Source organism: Lissotriton vulgaris, chromosome 3_1, assembly GCF_964263255.1.
Source record: "Lissotriton vulgaris chromosome 3_1, aLisVul1.2, whole genome shotgun sequence".
Lineage (NCBI taxonomy): Eukaryota > Metazoa > Chordata > Amphibia > Caudata > Salamandridae > Lissotriton > Lissotriton vulgaris.
Window position 1 is genome coordinate 1,408,383,358 of NC_141689.1, and position 20,919 is coordinate 1,408,404,276.

The 20,919-nt window shown below is 47.1% G+C and overlaps 2 protein-coding genes across 2 annotated transcripts in view; both read left to right on the forward strand.

Moving 5' to 3' along the window:
• Positions 1-20,919, forward strand: part of CDS1 (CDP-diacylglycerol synthase 1) — a 955,907-nt gene that overhangs the window by 593,936 nt on the left and 341,052 nt on the right. The gene's annotated exons all lie outside the window — the stretch shown is intronic.
• On the forward strand, positions 8,273-20,854 carry LOC147727973 (uncharacterized). Its single transcript, XM_086963213.1, has 2 exons — positions 8,273-8,832; positions 16,935-20,854. Exon 2 carries the CDS (start codon positions 17,998-18,000, stop codon positions 19,408-19,410), a length of 1,413 nt encoding a protein of 470 aa, XP_086819339.1. The 5' UTR covers positions 8,273-8,832; positions 16,935-17,997; the 3' UTR covers positions 19,411-20,854.

Genomic DNA, 20,919 nt, shown 5'->3' on the forward strand with positions numbered 1-20,919 from the left:
TTCTTGGAATGTCAGATTCACGTACATTTGTTTCAGTATTCTACACAATACACACAGGGATTTAAAACATGAAACATTATTGCCTAGAATTAGCTTAGAGATCTGTATTCTCTTCTCTTCTAAGAATCGAAAACACATAGAGCAGAACACATTTCTTTGACTTATTGTCAGTGAAGAGAGCCATCACCAAAAGATTGAAATAATTTTGCCATCCCTTCATAAAAAGCTGACTGACAAATGGTATTGTCGGAGGCTGAAAGTGATACCCTTTGCATAGAAGTGACTAAGCGACTGAGGAAATGTCCATTAGCATTCCAATGAAGGAGTTTGTTGATGTATTAAGGACATTGTAGGAAAGTGGGGTCTGCAATCCTATGGTCACCCCCGATTTTTGCTTTTTGCTTCACTGGTTTACGACTTTCCCTGGCTGTGGGCCTGCTAATCAGACCCACAGCCAGGCTGTTCTCTCTCTAAATTGACATATGTACCTTAGGTGCATTTACCAATTGGTACTGGGCCACCTTATCAGTCCCTGTATAGCATACCTTCGGTATCCAAGGCATAGGGGTACCCAGGGCCTACCAGGGGCTGCAGCATGTATTATGCCGACCCTGGCTGGCAACCCAAATCTGACACAACTGGCTGCACGACAGCTGGGGCAAGGTGGTGTAATCACCCTTTGCTTTAGATATAGTATTCCTATATCTAACCCTAAAATGGACACATGTATTCCTATCAGTCACTCCTATGGCAGGCCTTATCAATCCTGAAGGCAGAGTGCTTGGAATTATGTGAGATGGTGCTCTGGCATGAGCTGAGCCCGTTTGCAGCTTGCGGAACCAAGTCCTAATAGCTGTTCCATGATAACGCGTACCATATACTCTTAAGTGTATTATAATCCTCGCGGTTATTTGCCAACTGTGGTATCGCTTTATCAAAACATGTCGAGTAAGGTGTCATACGAATTGGAATACTAACCCCTCGCCAATTCTGGCGACGGGGTAAGCATTCCACCCTTCTAGAGGGACACGACATGTATGTAACTGTGAACCCCGGTTAAAGTTAACTCGAGCCTCAGCATCACAAAATGGATGCTGCCACCACAGACACAAGTCTGACCTCCTGCTGCTGGGAGTCCTTCCAGCGAGGAGAGCTCAGACAAAGGGTTTCCTGTCAGGGGCGGTGCTAGCACCATCCCAGACAGGGTTTTGTGTGTCCCAGGTAGGCAGGGCTGAGAGGAAGGTGACTGCAAGTGGCACCCCTGTGCTCACTGTGCATATGCCGGCTCAAACCAGTTCCAGGGGCACCCCAGCCCCTGAGCTGGGGAAAGTCCGGACAAGGGAGAGGGGTAAAACCACCCCCCTCCTGGTCCCACCCATGGGCAGGACCTAGTCGCGTGCCAGCCCCTTTTCTTAGAATAAAGGTAGGAGCGGGCCCCCTTCCCAAATTAGATAATCTTGAACTACTTTCCACGAAAGGAACTCTCGACTTTCTCTGAAGACTCTCCCTTGTGGCTAAGGAGTAGCCACCCTGCACCCGCAGGCACCACCTAAGCATCGCGGTTTGCTGCACGTCCATCCTCCGGATCAAGACTGACCAGCTCGACGAGACCCGGATTCCCTGGCGTCTCTGACCTCTACCTGCATCATCAGCCCAGCTGAGATTCGTGGGTGTGACGAGACCTGAGGGACCGGCCATTTTCAAAACCTGCACAACGCTTAACCAGCACGACCGCCGAGGGATCCTCGAGTGAGTGCACTGGGGTTTGAGAAGCCCCAACCCAGAGCAGCTCCAGCACCGAAGTCCAGCCCCCCAGCATCCACAAGATCTGCGTGGGGCCCTTCTGCTCTTTGCTGCTTACCGCGTTGTCCGGTCACTTGCCCGTTGGCTAGTGGCCCTCCTGACGACGTACCATGACGATTTCACCGCTGGTCTGGTTGCTCCAGACTGGCCCTTGCTCCCTTCCAAAAGAGGAGCACCCCGGACCCTCCTGGTCCCCTCCAGACGCCATCTTGACTCCACCGCGTGGGCTTGCCTTTGCCAAGGTTTGTTGCTCCAATCTTGGTTCCAGCATCGCCGACAGCAGACACCCTCGTGGGACAGCTCGCACCTCCAGCCTGGTCGCCGACAACGCCTCCTGGCCCGTGTGACTGCAGAGTCCAGCGTCGCCCACTCACCTGATCGCGGTGACCTCATCCGGTGCCATCCTGGTGCCCACACAATCACTGGCTAGTGATTAAGAACTGAGTCCCCTCTGCTTTCAGGTCGTCTCCATCACTGATCCAGGCTTGGATCACTCCGAACATCTTCACTGGTCGCCTGCCAGCAACTTCTTCTTTCAGGCTCCATAGACCACAACGAGGATTCCCGACGTCTTTTGAACCCTATGCAGCCGCAGCCCCTGGGCTAGGTAACCCGAGCATTTCGGTGCTCCAACGCAGGTTCACTATCCAAGTGTCCAGATCCTTTTTCGTTTTAAGTCTACCTAGTCGGATTCGTCCGAAAACAGTAACTTTAGAAATACTAGCCTCCATAGACTTTGTCCTGCGTGAGAGTGCACACTCTGCACCCGATCTCCCTAGGCCTCCTGCTCCTAACCTTAGGGTTCAGTAGTGTAGTCCTAGCGATCCTGAAGCCTCTGGATCTTGTTACTTACCTGCTAGTATTTCGCATTCCACTTTCAGAGTATATGGTTTTTCGTGCCCCTTGGGCATTTGTGTAAATTGTGCAACTTGAAGTATTTTCGTAAGAGTTTTGTATTGTGCTTAGCTCCCTGACTCATAAAGAGTTCAGGCTAGACTTGTTATAAATAAATATACTTTATTTTTCATAACAACTTGTGTGGTGTCCTTTCACTTGGTGTTCAACCAATCATCAATAAGGGTCGTTTGGTATGATACACAGTGATCACTAGAATAGTGAGCACTATATATCAGGCCAACTTCTCACAGACATAAGCAGTGATCTGAAGCCACATAGAACTTCTAAATGAAGATTAATGCAAAAAAACCATGAAACATATGGATGTCGTCCGCGCTTGCTTCTCTGCACTTGGGACATAGCTTAACATTGGATCCCTTGAATTTAGACAGTTTCTTTGGGGTCCAATAAGCACGGTGAACTGTAAACAGATGATTCCTTCTTAATGGTGCTGACTTTCTACAGGACCAGCATTTTCCCATAGATTCTTGCCATACCAGTTGCAGATCTATCTCTTGAGCAGGTATGTCTTTCCTCCACATTTTTTCCGGGATTATGAAGTCTTCCTCTCCTGATTCAATAAGTGACCAATACCACTTTGATATTTCTTTTCTTATTGCTGTGGTTCTTGTCATTTCGTTTTCAAGTGTCTCGTTTCCCGTATTTTTCTCCTGTAGCGATTTGGCCCAATTTGATAGCTGGTAATATTTGAATTTTGATATCTTACCGTCTGTAAGTTCATGTAGCGAGTTCCATGGGATTATCTCATTTCCTTTTAGTATTTGTCCCCATAATACTATTCCTGCTACTTTAAGTGGCACTGCTAAAGAATCTTTTAAACACTCTGGTAACCCTGGGGAATCCCGTATTGGTGCTATTGTACTATAATACAGAATATTTACGGCGCTTCTTATTTGGAACCAGTCTAGCAGCGTTACATAAAATCTTCAATTTTATTTTTTTGAAGAATTTCGGGTGTCCTAATTTAAACAGGAAATGGTCTGTTTTCTCAGTCATATTTTGCAGGAAACTTTGATATTCTTGATATTTCCTCAGAAGTGATCTAAAATTCTTGAATTGGAAGGATCTGTAATATTCAAATAAATCAGGACTGGCTATTCCTCCTTGATCTTTCTTTCTCCTAAGTTTACTCCAGGCTATTCTCGTTCCTTTGGAAGCCCAGATAAAACTTGCCATCTTCTTCATGAGTTCTTTTTTAAATTCCAATGGTATAGTATTGAAATGGTATGTGAATTTTGGGATAATAGACATTTTTATTATGTTGGATCTTCCTAGGAAAGTTAATGGTAATCCTGACCATGATTTAAGTAGTCTTCTCACTTCTTTAGCAATTATCATTAAGTTTAGTTGCGGGACTTTCTCCATTCCTTTTACCAAGGTGATTCCAAGATATTTTAGTTTGTCCCTACTATACGGTGAAATTGGGTTACAGTTACAGCTCATTGTTTCAGTTTTTTCTTTGTTTGTTAAGTAGCCCAAGACTTTACCAAAGTCACTCATCATTTCATCCAATGCTTGATAGGCACCTTCATAGTTTGTTGTGAACACAATTAAGTCATCAGCATATAATGCTACTTTCTTTACCCAGTTTTGATATTTAAAAGCAGAGATCTGTGGGTGATCTCTAATCAAAGTGGCCAGTGGTTCGATGTAGAGATTAAAAAGTAGCGGCGACAATGGGCAACCTTGTCTTGTACCACGTTGTATATTTATGTTGTTGGTTAGGTTGCCGTTAACTAGTATTTTGGCTCTTGGATTTTTATATATTTCTTTTATCGCATGGGCGATACTTTCCCCCAGATCATATTTCCCTATTGCTTCATTTAGAAAAGCCCAATTTACCCTATCGAACGCTTTTGCAGCGTCATAGGTAATTATAGTGAGGGGAAGTTTTTTAGAGGTGGCAATGTCAATTGCTGCAAACAACTCATGAGTAATTACATGAATTTGCCTCCCTTATACAAACCCTTTCTGGTCTAAATTAATCAGTCCGGGCATAACCTTTGCTAGTCGTTTTGCTATAACTTGTGTGAAAATTTTATAATCGCAGTTTAGTAGCGATATTGGTCTGTAAGACTCGCATGTTTTTGGATTTTTCCCGGGTTTTAAAATGATACTAACTTTCGCATCGTTCCAGGTATCTGGGATTTTTTCATGATCTATATATATGCTATTCATTAGGTCTGTTAGTTTATTGATTAGGTGTTCTTTTAGTGTTATATAAAATTCATTTGGAAGAGCATCTGGGCCGGCGGCTTTTTTAGATTGCTTATCACCTCTCTGACTTCCTCAGGTTTGATCCTTTGATTTAACTCTGTTTTTTCTTCATCTGTTAATTTTTGAAGGGGAATAGCTTCCAAATATTTACCGATTTATTCTTTAGTTGGATTTATATCTTCTTTATACATGCCAGAGTAAAATTTTGAGAACTCCTGTCCTATTATATTATCTTCAGAGGTTTCTAGTGATTGTTCTGTTGTCTGGATACATGATATGTTATTTCTAGATTGTTCACTTTTTGTTTTCCATGCCAGTTTTCCGCACCCTTCCCCATATTCATAATTTGCTAATTTACTGTTTTCCCATTTTTCTCTCACAGTATTTTCTAAATAATTTGCTAGGTTTTCTTTTAATCTCTGATGTTTTTTCTCTAACTCTTCCTTTTTTCCTGGCGAGGTTATGTTCTCTAGTTGTAATTCCGCATTTTTAATGTCTAATTCCATCTTATTTATTTCTAGTTTCTTAGCTTTTACTTTATGTGCTCCTAAGCTAAGTAGTTTACCCCTTATCATAGCTTTGTAAGCGTCCCAGGTTGTTTGCTTTGAGGTGCCTGTTGCATTTTCTTCGAAGTAGTATAATGAAACTGTTTCTAGCTGGCTGATATATTGTTGGTTGTTTAGTAAAGATCGATCTACTGTCCATCTAGAAGGAGTTGTGTCTTTGGGTAGGAGAAGCAAGAGCGGACGACATCCATATGTTTGAAAAATGCCCCGCAATAACAAACTACTGGGAGGAGATTGGTAAGACAGTGAATATGATACTAGGAATCAACATAACTGTAAGTACTACTCTCATATTTTTTGGGATACATAGCAACATAGTTGCTGCTAGAAATAAATTAAATAAAAAACAGGAAAGTTTACTTTTTGTAATAATATTATTAGCCCGGAGAGAAATCTGCATTAATTGGGTTAAATCTGTCGCCCCAAGTTATACAAATTAGTTAAATTATGCCATTAAAATCAACAACCTCGATAGAAACATGGGATATACGAAGAGAACACATTTTTGGGAAATTTGGGAGCAGCACTTTCAAAGTAACTAAAATCTTCTAATATGTCATGAACAATAAATCCAATGGTTAACGCGATAATCTATAATACCAGGCAGAAATGATTTTGCCGAGTAGCCAAACTGGCTAGCTCACACCCCACTAACCAATGGTATTATTGGAAACGATAAAGGGTAAGTGGAGAAAAATTGATGAATCAAAACAGTGAAAGGGATACTCCCCAAAAAGACACTTCCGGAAAGCGATGGGGCTGTGAAGGCAAAGTTTTCTAAAAAGATCATCAGTTTCTCCAGAAACCTCCTTATCTATACAATTGCAAAATGAGGATTTAAAAAAAAAATAACAAACTTTATCACCACACTGGAATATCTCTGCACAAAGTTCAACACAACTATCCTTCTCTTTGTTTTCTTTAGGAACCTAACAGGTGTTAAACACAGTGCTCAATATAGAAATATAACCATAGAAAAGGGCACTTAACTGTGCTCATACTGACACATACCAAGCATGCCTTATGGATGCCCTAAACAGTTGGCTAGTAATTGATATTGGCATTGATAACGGTTTTTCTCACCTGTATAGTACACGTGGTGTTGGAACTGGCACCTCTCGGTTGGCTTAGGCGATGGCCTAGCCAGGCAGAACCTACCGTTCCCGTCAGGGGCTGGTGATTACACACACTTGCGGCACTAGGCCAGTTCTGCGAAGCACAGGAGTCACACACTCTTTTGACCCACTTCTGATTTTTCTCAGAAGAGTTCTCCAGCCCAGTCAATCACTCTTACCACCCAGGCCCAAGCTGGGCAACACTACCTGGCAACACAATGTCATCAGGGGGCTGGGTGAGGAGAGAGCAGTTGGTCTGCCGCACTGTGGGCCAAAAAAGGAACAACAATCGATGAATGGATAATGAAGCAGGGGAGCCTCTCTGAAGGATGCCCCCCGACAGATACACGTCGATCAGAGTGCGATAATACGGGTAGCTCCAGATTGTTCCGGTCACACACAACGAAGAGTTGCAAATTTTGTACCTCCCTGGAAATGAGGTACAGCGTCTGGTGCTCGTTGGTATGAGTCGCACCAGACCATTCCGGTCACCCACAGGCACAAGTTTAGCAATGACTCACAAGGTAGAAGGAGGCACTACAACAATTATACTCCCAAGCGGGCCATGCTGAATCCCGCAACCAGTGAATCCAATCTTCACCAACAAGATACTTAAATGTGCTGAGGTCCCCGGGGTGCCGGTGGTACACGCCCTAGGTCCGGGCAAGGCTTCTGAGGCTCCGCCCAAAGTAATCCGGTCTCCAGACACATTCTTTAGTTCCACGCTGATCCCGTGCTACCAGTTAGGCTCCAAATGCAAATGAATGTTTGCATTGTCCAGCATTCCGTCCATGAATTTTCTTTTGTCTATGTCGCCCTAAGTGGGAAGACTATGCCCAGACATGGGTCCTGTGCTCACTACACCACTGGATTCAAGATAGCCTGGCTGAGGAAGGGTGATGCCCTGAAACCGGTCCCAGGATGCTTGTTTCCGGTCCAGGGAGGACCTGACTTGGCAGTAGGTGCTGGACTGTTCCCACACGGAACAGGGTCTAGACTGATTTGCGTATAGCTGGGTCCAAACTGGGGTGGTGTGGTGAGCAAAAGAATGATGGATTTAACCCAGTTATCCAGTATTGGGGTATCTTTCATAGATTCACATGCCAGAATCATTCCCCATCGCCGAGGTGGGAGTCCCACAGTATATAAAAAAGCAGTGCCAAGAGTAAATTACAGTAGTAGGCCCTATGAGAAGGCCTGAGGTCTAGATTGTAGTAGCCTATCTACCTCATTATGCTAAAAAGACCAAAGTCTTTGTTCCAACCAATCAGCTTACAGCACCCTCTAGAAGCCTCTCTGCAGAGCCAGCTCTCCTCAGATTTTCACCGCACGTCGTGTGGAAGGGAAGCTCCCTGAGTCTTTTTTTTTTTTATATAAATCTTTTTATTTATTTCAAACAAGAATGAAATAGACACATCCGGCGTCATACATTCGTAAACAATTAACAGATTGGACAGATACTTTAACAGGGTAGACTTGGCGCAGCCGAAGAACCCCTTACGCGCCTGCGTTGGTGGATACAAAATAGCCATTGCAACAAAACAATCGGAACACAATTCAATCCCGCCCACACACCTAATCAGGATAATAGAAGAAGCGTGACCACCGGACATTGGAAATTAGAAGATAACAGGATATATTACAGACAATAGCGAGAAGAAAAGACCAAGAAAGATTAAGAAAGAGAAACCAAGAGAGGGAAACAAACAAAGAAAATAATAAGCCCATCCCCCCCCACCCTGCACCCCTGCATATGGCTGTCATCTAACCCCAACTAGCAGCGTGCCTGTCGCCCCAACTAACTAAGTTCCAAAGATGGAAAAAGAGATAGAATGGAGGAGGGCATATCCGTATGGGCTCCCAGCCCCCTTACTCCACCCGCCAGAAACAGGCACCCCCTATCGTAAAAATACATGTGTGTCAGAAGCCGTAATAGAAGGAAATTAAGGGGGCACCGTAATACACCGCCCTGCCATAAGTCCAACAGTTACAGGTCGAACACCCATGTAAGCCGCTCCAACCGCCCCGTTCAAATTAATCTCAACCTTGACCCCTCCGAACAATCATGCAAACCCCTCCCAGCAAGACCAATATGCACACGAAGAACTCATAGAGGAGAAGGAATTCGTCAAAAATCAGTCTGTTACTACTCGTAGTCAGTGAGTCCACGAGAACTTCAGCCGCACAATAACGCTCCCTCCTAGATGGATAGTGTGAGAAGTTGGCCTGATATATAATGTTCACTATTCTAGTGAGCACTTTGTATCAGTCCAAACAACCCTTATGGTGATTGGTTGTAAGTCAACCTTATAGACCCTACTCTCCTACATGACCCCCCCCCAAACTTTGGGACAATAAACTAACCTTGACCAGGTGAGTCTTCTTGCTCTAAGTGGAAATACCTGGAGAGCCCATCTGCATTGCCATGATCAGTGCCAGGTCTATGCTCCACTGTAAAATCCATCCCCTGTAGGGAAATGGACCACCTAAGCAGTTTGGGGTTTTCACCCTTCATCTGATTTAGCCATAAGAGGGGCTTATGGTCGGTCTGAATCTTGAAATGAGTGCCAAACAAGTATGGCCTCAGTTTCTTCAGGGCCCACACCACAGCAAAGGCCTCCCTCTCAATAGCTGACCAATTTTTCTCTCTGGGGGTCCGCCTTCTGCTTATAAAAGCAATGGGCTGGTCTTGACCATCAAAATTCAGTTGAGATAGAGCAGCTCCCACACCCAACTCAGAAGCATCTGTTTGGACAATGAATGGTTTGGAGTAGTCTGGACTCTTGAGGATAGGTGCTGTGCACATGGCCTGTTTTAGGTCATCGAATGCTTTTTGACAGCCTGCTGTCCACTGAACCTTTTGTGGCATTTTCTTACTTGTCAGTTCATTAAGTGGAGTCACAATTGATCCATAATTCCTGACAAACTTTCTGTAGTAACCAGTCAGGCCCAAGAAAGCTCGAACCTGAGTCTGGGTGGTTGGAGGAGCCCAGTCCCTGATTGACTGTATTTTGCTCTCCAGTGGCTGAACTTGGCCTCCACCTACAAGGTGGCCCAAGTATACAACCTGTGTCTGCCCTATCTGGCACTTTGTGACCTTGATAGTGAGACCTGCTGCTTGCAGTGCCTCTAACACTTTCCTCAGGTGGACCAGGTGATCCTCCCAGGTGGAGCTAAAGACAGCTATATCATCAAGATATGCTGCACAGAAGTCATCCAGCCCAGTGAGAACATGATTCACCAGCCTTTGGAAGGTGGCAGGTGCATTTTTCAGACCAAAGGGCATTACCACAAATTGACAATGCCCACCAGGGGTTGAAAATACTGTCTTGGGCTTGGCATCCTCAGCTAACCTGATTTGCCAATACCCAGCTGTCAGGTCAAATGGGCTTAAGTAGTTGGCAGAAGCCAATCTATCTATAAGTTCATCTGCCCTGGGTATTGGGTGGGCATCAGTCTTAGTGACTGCATTGAGACCCCTGTAGTCTACGCAGAACCTCATCTCTTTCTTACCACCCTGGGTGTGAGGTTTTGGCACTAGAACTACTGGACTAGCCCAAGGGCTATCTGAGGGTTCAATGACTCCCAACTCCAACATTTTCTGCACTTCTGTTTTGATGCAGTCTCTAACATGATCAGGCTGCCTGTAGATTTTACTCTTAACTGGCAAGCTGTCACCAGTGTCAACCTCATGGGTACACCAATTGGTTTGACTGGGTGTCAGAGAGAACATATGCCTGAAGGATTGAAGAACCTGTTTACAATCCTTCTGTTGATGTTCAGAGAGGCTGCCACAAAAGACAACACCATCCACTGATCCATCATCAGGATTCTGAGTGAGCAGGTCTGGGAGAGGGTCACTCTCTTCCTCCTGTCCCTCATGTATGGCCATGAGCAATCTCATGTCCCTCCTGTCGACATATGCTTTTAGCCTGTTTACATGGAGCACCCTGTGGGGGCTCCTGGGAGTTCCAAGGTCCACCAGGTAGGTGACCTCTCCCTTTTGCTCAAGGATTGTGTGGGGCCCAGACCATTTGTCTTTGAGTGCTGCTGGGGCCACTGGCTCCAACACCCACACCTTCTGTCCAGGCTGATACACAGTCAGGACAGCCTTTTGGTCATGCCAAGCTTTTTGGAGTTCTTGGCTGGCCTTAAGGTTTTCAGATGCCTTTTCCATATACTCAGCCATCCTGGAGCGGAGACCAAGTACATAGTCCACTATGCTGGTTGCAGGCTTTTTGAGAGGTCTCTCCCATCCTTCCTTAACTAAACACAGGGGTCCTCTCACAGGATGCCCATACAGAAGTTCAAAAGGGCTGAAGCCAACCCCCTTCTGTGGGACCTCTCTGTAAGCAAACAAAAGGCAGGGAATCAGGACATCCCATCTACGCCTGAGCTTTTCAGGTAGTCCATGAATCATCCCTTTGAGGGTCCTGTCGAACCTTTCAAGAAGCCCATTGCATTGTGGATGATAGGGCGTAGTGAACTTGTAGTTGACACCACATTCCTTCCACATAGCAGTTAAGTAGCTTGACATGAAGTTTGCACCTCTGTCAGAGACAACCTCCTTAGGGAAGCCCACTCTAGAGAACACTCCAACTAGGGCTCTTGCCACAACAGGTGCTGTAGTGGTCCTAAGGGGAATAGCTTCAGGATACCTGGTGGCATGATCCACTACCACCAGTCTAAACTTGTGCCCTGATGCTGTCTGGGGTTCCATTGGACCAACAATGTCAATCCCCACTCTTTCAAAGGGCACCCCCACCACAGGCATTGGTATAAGGGGGGCCTTTGTTGTGCCACCTGACTTACCACTGGCTTGGCAAGTGACACAGGAGCGACAAAACTCCTTGGTTTCCTCATTCATGTGAGGCCAGTGAAAGTGTGAGACAAGTCTGTCCCAAGTCTTTGTCTGGCCTAAGTGTCCTGCTAAGGGAATCTCATGGGCCAAGGTAAGAAGGAAACCTCTCTGAGACAAGGAGATAACCAGCCTCCTGGCCATGCCAGGCTTGGGGTCTCTTGCCTCAGTGTACAGGAGTCCATCATCCCAGTATACCTTGTGGGTACCTGTGGCGTTCCCAGCAGCCTCAGCAGCAGCCTGCTGTCTGAGGGGTTCAAGGGAAGGGCAGTCCAATTGTTCCTTCTCCAGGTCTTCTCTTGAGGGTCCCCCTGAGCCAAGAAATTCAATTTGATCAAGTTAAAATTCTTTAGGCTCAGTTTCCCTCAATTCCTGTAGGTCAGCCTCCTCTGAGACTTGATCCTCAACCTGGGGCAAGGGGGAAGGCAATGCCTTAACCCTACTGCTCTTCTTCTTGGAAGGTGGCTGTTCCATTGTTCCAGGATCCAGCACCTGTTCAGTGGGGCATTTTCTGGCCTGTGACCTAGTCACAGCAAGCACATGTGCTGGCAAGCCTAACATCTCCATGTGAGTCCTCTGCTCCACTTCTGACCATTGTGATGACTCCAAATCATTGCCCAACAAACAATCCACTGGGAGGTCTGCACTAACTACAACCTTCTTTTGGCCAATTACCCCTCCCCAGGAGAAAGTAACAATTGCCATACTATGACTGGTAGTGACATTGCTTGCATTGGTCACCAGGAAATCTGTACCTGGCATGATCTGTCCAGGGTCCACAAAGTTAGGTGTCACCATTGTGACACTGGCACAGGTGTCCCTATAGGCCTGAGCCATTTTGCCATTGATAAAAGGTGTCTGTCTGTATTTGCCCAAAGTATTGGGACTGACATCAGGGGATATATCCACATCCCCTGTACAGACAAGGACAGCCTGAGTGAGTGTGCCAACTAAGTTGTCATACCCCTCAGAACCCAAGGTTAACCCAACTAAACCCGTGGGAGGTGCACTACTACTGCTGGCTGTACTAGGGGGCACAGGTGCCTTAGGGGCTGCAGTAGCAGGAGTCTGCCCTCCTTTCTTGGTGCACTCACTATACCAGTGAGTTTTACTTTTACAGTACTGGCACCACCTTTTTGACTGGCCTTCTTGAGTCTTCTTCTTCTGGGAAGCCTGACCCCCACCTTCTTTGGATTGTTGGGGACCTGTCGAAGACTTCTGGTCATTTTGTTCACCTTTAGTATCTTTACCCTTCTGGTCTGCTTTCTTCTGACCACCCTGGTTCTGGCCCTGGTTCTGCTTAACTCTTGTTCTGACCCATCTGTCTGCCTTCTTTCCCAATTCTTGGGGAGAGGTCAGATCTGAGTCAACAAGATGCTGATGCAACAACTGGTTCTGACAATTGTTTAAAATCTGTTCCCTCATAATCAGATTATACAATCCTGTGTAATCAGTAACCTTACTGCCCAGCAACCAGCCCTCCAAAGCCTTAGTGGCACAATCTACGAAATCAGACCAATCCTGAGACTGAGTTTTCTGGGTATCCCTGAACAGCAACCTGTACTGCTCAGTAGTTAGGCCAAACCCATCTATCAGTGTATTCTTCAGGACCTGGTAATTGTTAGCATCCTCAACTCTAGTAGTGAGGAGCTTATCTCTACCTTTGCCTTCAAAGGAGAGCCACAAGATAGCTGCCCACTGACTCTGGGGGACACACTGTACAGTGCAAGCCCTCTCCAAAGCAGTTATCCATTTGTGGATATCATCCCCTTGTTTAAAGGGGGCACTATCTTACTCGGGTGTCTAGTGTCTAAACTCCTGTTTTCTCTTGGGAGAATGCTGCTACCAGTGGGATTTGTCCCACTCAATTCTTGCTCTCTAGCAAAGGCAAGTCTCTCTTTGGCCAGGGCAAGTTCTTCCCTTTCAATCCTCAGATTGACTTCCCTCACTTTGGCTTCATACACTCTCCTCTGAGGGGATGTCATCCCTCTTTGAGAAGAGCCCTGAGAGCCATTGGTTCGAATGGATCTGTTAGAGCCTCTGGATAGAGACCTAACTCGTCCATTCCCAATGTTAAGCTGGCCTGAGAGGGGCCCCAGGGTTCTCATGCCTGCTTAAGTTGTCCCTAGTTAGCTGGCTAACTACTTCTGGACCTTTGTCTGCCTCGTCCTCAGATGGCTCTAGATCCTCATCCTCCTCTTCACCTTCTGCAGAGAGATGGATAAGGTCAGGGTCACCTACGGTTCCCTCTAGGGGAGGCATGTTCCCATCTGGATTAGAAGGGTCTGGGTTACCAGCCCTCCTGGCATCATAAGTCTCTAAGAGACCAATCAGGAATGGGATTGTAGGGTTAGAACCCTGTTTTAGCTTCCTGGAGGTACACACTTGTCTCATCTCCTGGAAGCTAAGAGCAGCATATCTGGAAGCGACCTGTGGAGGGTCCACTGACACAAGGGGAGACTCAGAGGTTCCTCCTTTGTCTGACATGCTGTTTCTAGTGTGGTGTAAGTGATGCACCTACCTACACTATTTGTTTGCCTACTGATCCCTTGCTAAGAGTTGTAGCCAAGGTGTGCTAAGCCTTGAGGAGCTAAAACAGCTGGTTCAGTAGAACTCAGAGTATTCTAAGCTAAGTTATATGTACCTGAAGTACTTATGTGATCTTTCACAAGATATTCTTAGGATACGTGTGGTAAAACAACAGCAAGCTCAAATCCCAACCGCTGCTCACCAATGTGAGAAGTTGGCCTGATATATAATGTTCACTATTCTAGTGAGCACTTTGTATCAGTCCAAACAACCCTTATGGTGATTGGTTGTAAGTCAACCTTATAGACCAGCTATCCTAGTAGCGTGGATACGAGCAGTCTTCGGGCTAAACTCTAGAGGGCGTGTTAAGCCAGCTGTTATACCATCACATATACCCCTTGAACACCAAGTGAAAGGACACCACACAAGTGTTATGAAAATAAACAGTGTATTTATTTAGATCACAACAGCCCTGTACTCTTTATGAGGACAGGATACTAAGCACACAACAAAACTCTTACGAAAATACTTTAAGTTGCACAATTTACACAAATGCCCGAGGGGCACGAAAAACCATATACTCTGAAAGTGGAATGCGAAATTACTAGCAGGTAAGTACTGTACTAATAGGCTTTGGAATCGCTAGGACTACGTTACTGAACCTTCAGATTACTAGTAGGAGGCCTAGGGGACTCGGGTGCAGAGTGTGCACTCTCACGCGGGATGCGGTACAAAGTCTATGGGAGCTAGTAAAGGCAAAGTTAGTGTTCTCGGGCGAACCCGACTAGGTAGATCGAAAACGAAAGTGGATCTGGACCCTTTGATAGTGAGGCTATGCTGGGGCACCGAAATTCCGAAGTTACCTAGCCCAGGGGCTGCAGCTGCATAGGTCTGAAAAGATTTCGGGAATCCTCGTTGACGAACCAGGAGCCTGAAGAAAGAAGTTGCTGGCAGGCGACCAGTGAAGATAGTTCGAGTGATCCAAGCCTGGATCGAAGATGGATGACACCTGAAAGCAGAGGGGACCAAGTTCTTGACCACTAGCCAGTGATCAGATGGCACCAGGAGGGCACCGGATGGTAGTCACCTCGACTAGGTGAGTGGGCGACGCTGGGCTCTGCAGTCTCACGGACCAGGAGGCGTTGTCGGCGACCAGGATGGAGGTGCGAGCTGTCCCACGATGGTTGATGCTGTCGACGTCGCTGAAACCAGGATTGGGGCAACAAGTCTTGGCAAATTCAAGCCCACGCGGTGGACCTAAAATGGCGTCTGGAATGGACCAGGAGGGTCCGGGGTGCTCCTCTTTTGGAAGGGAGCAAGGGCCAGTCTGGAGCAACCAGACCAGCGGTGTTGTCGTCTTTGATCGTCGTCAGGAAGGCCACAAGCCAGCGGGCTAGTAGCCAGACAACGCGGTGAGCAGCAAAAAGCAGAAGGGCCCCACGCAGATCGTGGAGATGCTGGGAGGCTGGACTTCGGTGCTGGAGCTGCTCAGGGTCGGGGCTTCTCGGACCCCAAAGTACTCACCAGAGGATCCCTCGGCGGTCGTGCTGGATAGAAGTCGTGCAGTTCTGATGATGGCCGGTCCCTCGAGGTCTCGTCACACCTACGGTTCTCAGCTTAGCTGTAGAGGTAGGTAAAGGTCAGAGGTGCCAGGGAAGCCGGGTCTCGTCGAGCTGGTCAGTCGGATTCCTGAGGAAGGACGTGCAGCAAACCGCAGAGTTCTTAGATGGTGCCTGCGGATGCAGGGTGACTACTCCTTAGCCACAAGGGAGAAATCTTGAGAAGAAGTCGAGAGTTCCTTTCGTAGAAAGTAGTTTCTTGATTCAAAGATGATCTAATTTGGAAGGGTCCCCGCTCCTGCCTTTATCCTAAAGAAAGGGGTGGGTACGCGACTAGGTCCTGCCCTAGGGGTGGGACCAGGAAGGGGGGTGGTTACACCCCTCTCCCATGCCGGACTTTCCCCAGGCCAGGGGCTGGTGTGCCCCTGAAACTGGTTCTAGCCGGCAGATGCGTAGTGAGCACCGGGGTGCCACTTGCTGTCACCTTCCTGTAAAGCCCTGCCTACCCAGGATACACAAAACCCTGTCTGGGATGGTGCTAGCACCGCCCCTGACAGGAAACCCTTTGTCCAAGCTCTCCTCGCTGGAAGGACTCCCAGCAGCAGGAGGTCAGACTCGTGTCTGTGGTGGCAGCATCCATTTTGTAAAGCTGAGGCTTCAGTTAACTTTAACCGGGGTTCACAGTTACATACATGTCGTGTCCCTCTAGAAGGGTGTAATGCTAACCCCGTCGCCAGAATTGGCGAGGGGTTAGTATTCCAATTCGTATGACACCTTACTGGACATGTTTTGATAAAGCAATACCAGAGAGAGCATTTAACCGCGAGGATTATAATGCACTTAAGAGTATATGGTATGCGTTATCATGGAACAGCTATTAGGACTTGGTTCCGCAAGCTGCAAACGGGCTCAGCTCATGCCAGAGCACCATATCACACGATTCCAAGCACTCTGCCTTCAGGATTGTCAAGGCCTGCCATAGGAGTGACTGATAGGAATCTGTGTGTCCATTTTAGGGTTAGATATAGTTATACTATACCTAAAGCAAAGGGTGATTACACCACCTTGCCCCAGCTGTCGTGCAGCCAGTTGTGTCAGATTTAGATGGCCATCCAGGGGTGGCATAATACATGCTTCAGCCCCTGGGAGGCCCTGGGTACACCTATGCCCTGAGTTACATGGTCTGATAAGGTGGCACAGTTCCAATTGGGTAATGCACCTAACGTACACATGTCAGTTTAGTGGGAGAACAGCTAGGCTGTGGGTCTGATTGGCAGGCCCACAGCCAGAGAAAGTCGTAAACCAGTGAAACAAAAGCAAAAAAATCTGGGTGATCATAGGATTGCAGACCCTACTCTCCTACAGATAGTCCCAATGAATCTTTTCCCGGAACAGTATTATCACCAAGGAGGGAGAAGACGATCACAAGATGAAAGAAGAGTCAACAACAGTCTCCAGGAGGGGAACGTTTTTCGATACATCCAAAGTCAATAGTAATGGAAGGCTTAGCGGTACGCTCACGACCTCGGGAATAAAGTCCTCCAGAGCATCATCCAAGGGTTTCGACACTTGTTCCCTCACTGGGTCCTCGCCCAGAGTCAAAATGGCAGTGGCTTGAATCGCTGCAGATTGCAGTTCCAACAGTAGGGCAGGGTCCCGTTCCACAAACAACATCTCAGATAGGCTTATATCCAGTTTGTGCACCAAGGCATCCATGTGCGAATGAAACGCCCCGATCTCTGCCAATATTGTCCTCTGCGATGGCTCATGCTCCGTTCGATCCATAATCTCTCGCCCGGTACCAATCATAATCACCTCCCCCGGTGAATCTGGTATCTCCGGGGGAACGAACAGGATCACGAACGGGCAGCTACGGAGGGTGACTAATCTTTATCTGCGGCCGCGGACTGCTCATCAACGCTGCAGGCCGGGACCCCGACTCACCGAACCCCGGCGGGGGCCAATACCGGGTCCGTGGGACGGTAACCCCCACCCACAGTCAATAGCATGCCAAGTCACTCCTCCCTCGATGCTAAGCAATGGAAACGATTGCCACCAAATTCAGGCATAAAAGAAGCCTCCACTTCGATTGACCGGACCCTACCTGGATCACTCAGCCGATGTTGTTGAACTGCAACCCGGCCATGCCAATACTCTAGGCCCCGGCTTCCCCGCTGGACTTGGCCACAAACTTCAACTCGATGCAACTCCGTCAAACAAGCCGATAAAAGTTTCAGGATTCCACTTTTGGAGTGCGGAACAGTTCATCCACACAGAGGCAGGGCGTTAAAACAGGATAATGTACAGGATATTGTGGCAGGATACGGAGGTCGGCTGAGCCGGGAGCCTAAGCAGCCATCTTGTTTGCCAGCGTAGCTCCTCCTCCTCAAGCTCCCTGAGTCTTGACTCAGTTTTTTCTTCAGAGCTTCAGGATGTCTGACAAGAAGGCCTTATTTAGACCTTGTAGAACATGCAAGAAGAAAAGGGTTCATGTTGATGACCAACATAAGGACTGCATTTATTGCCTCTACCCAAAACATGACGCAAAAAATTGTAAGATCTGCCGCACCTTCTCTTCTAAAACCTTCAGGGATAGGGAGGTCAGAGTCCTTTTGTGGCTAAAATCCTCTTCTACGGATGATGAAGACAGAGCCTCTACCTCCAGTAAAAGAGAAAGATCTCAAGAGGATAATTCAAGTGAGGGGAGAAAGCATGCTAAAACCTCCCACTCCACTTCAGACTCTTCACAGAGATCTCCACATACTATCTCTGTAGCCTCAGCCACTAAAGATTCGTCCATTAAAACCGTGAGTAAGAGCTTTTCTGTCTCCTCACCTGTGACTACCGTCTCTACTTCGACTTCTATGGCTATGATCTCCACCACAGCCATCACTTCTCCTATTCTGTCTACAAAATTATGTATTGTGGCTAAAAGAACCCTCGTCGACGACGGCCTCGACAACGAAAAAGCTTTAGTCGACGAAGAAGCCCCCGTTGACGAAGTCATCTACGCCACCGTCGACGACCGTCTCGTCGACGAAGAAGCAGAGCCTGTCGACATAGACGACGAGTCAGTCGACGGCGGCCCATCCACGACGGCCCGTTCGACGATTCCTTCGTCGTCGACCTGGTCGACGATGGTCCTATCGTCGACGACTGTGTCACTACAGCTAGCAAAGTCCCCATTGTCACCGGTGCCTTCAAAATCAATGGACTCAACTTCAATTAAGCCTATCATTACAAGGCAGGCTTTCTCTACCCCACTCTCGTCAAAAACCTTCCAGTTGGTATCATACCAGAGGCAACAAGGATCTTATATCTCACCGCTCATGCCTTCTCATTTTCTAGAATCTTACGCTGATGATGAGGAAGAGGATTTTGAGGATGACGATAATGACGGAGCTTTTGGAGTGGCTCGCCATCCATCTGAACTCATTATTAAGTGCCAGGATGAAGAAGATGATACATATTCAGGACATTATTACCAGGAGGACATTGTAGTGCCTCATCATACGGAGTACCAAAGGCGACCTCAGGTTTCAGAGGTCAGTCACTTACCGCCAAACCTTATTCAGGATTTGCAGGCTATGCTCGCGGATTATAAACAACTTTTTCCGCCGCAACCAGCTCAACCTGCTCTCCCGGTTTCTCCACCTCAAGTTCCACCACCTACTCCGGTCATGGAAGCGCCGCAACCTGGTTTGCCTACACAGACCCTGGACACTTCTTCGGATGAAGAAGTAGAGGAAGAAGAGTTACCCAACATACCTCCATCAGATCCCTGGGATGACTGTTATTCCCATGCCATCTCCACCAACTCAGCAACCTTCAGACTCCCCACCTGAAGATGTGGGTGGATTCCATAATCTTATGCAGCGCGCAGCAAATAGATTTCAGCTTCCGGTGATGGTGGAGCAAACAGACTGTTTTATTCATGATTTTAAAGAGGAAACTAGGAAGGTGTCTAGAGCCATTCCTATTATAGATTACATCTGGCAAGAGGGCATCAAGGTGATGAAGAATCCCGCTTCTGTGCCTGCTGTGTTACCACGAATTGACAAAAAAACATCGTGCCCCACTCAGTAGTCCTTCATGCCTCATTGGTCATCCGCGGCCGGATTCGGTCATTTCACTGGCCGCACAACAAAGGTCGAAGAACCCAGCCACCCCCATTACTACACCACCAGATAAGTAGGGGCGGCGTTTGGAACTTATTGGTAAAAAATTCTCCACTATGGCTGCTGCATCCATCAGAGCGGCAAATTCTTTGGCGATTTTAGGGCGCTATGATCGTCAAATGTGGTCCGAAATGGCTGGGCTCATAGATCTGATTCCGGAGGACAAAGGACAAAAGGCTCGCAAGATCCTAATGGAAGGGGAGCGCGCAGCTGTGGAAACTATTGACTGCGCATTAGACATTGGCAACACAAATTTTAGACAGCTGGCAGGAGCTGCTGTTTTGAGACGTCAGGGCTGGCTAAAGGCCACTACCTTTAGGCCCGAGGTTCAATTAAAAATACTGGACATGGCATATGACGGAGAGTCTCTATTTGGGAAGCATATCGATGAAGCTCTCCAAACAATCAAAACGGACACTGATACTGCAAGATCCCTACGTTCACTGCAGTATAAAAGAGGATCTTTCAGAGGCGCAAGAGGACATGGCTATTCTTCCAGAGAAAGTTACTATCAAGGCAGACAATACCAGCCTCAATATCGTCAAAACTAACAATCCTCTTATCGCCAGTCCGGATCAACTGGTTTCTCTCACCAAGGAGGAAGAAAGCGCACAAAAAATCAAGGGCGAGACACTCACAGAAAACAGTGAGGTCAGTTGGGTGCCAACCTCAATTCCCTCCCTCCCTGTTGGCGCGAAGATATCTGCCTTCCAACAACAGTGGCAGCACATCACTTCCGATCAATGGGTATAGAACCTAGTCCAGCATGGGCACACCCTGGAGTTTATCACCAAACCTCCAACAACTCCGCCCAGGGGTCCCCTTCCCCTCATCTTCACTTATTGTTCAAGGAAGTTCATGCAATGCTCCTCAAGAACGCTATAGAGAAAGTTCCAATCCATCGGAGACGGACAGGTTTTTATTCCTGTTTTGTCCTCATAAAAAAGAAATCAGGGGAATGGCGACCGATCCTAGACCTGCGCAATCTCAACAAATATCTTAAAAAACAGGGTTTCCGAATGGTCACTGTTTTGGACATTTTAAGTTGCCTCAACGAGGGAGATTTTAAGGCTTCCTTGGACATGGAAGATGCATACTTCCACATCCCAATCCACCCAAAACATCGAAAATATCTGTTTCACTGTGGCTGGCGCCCATTATCAGTTCAAAGTACTT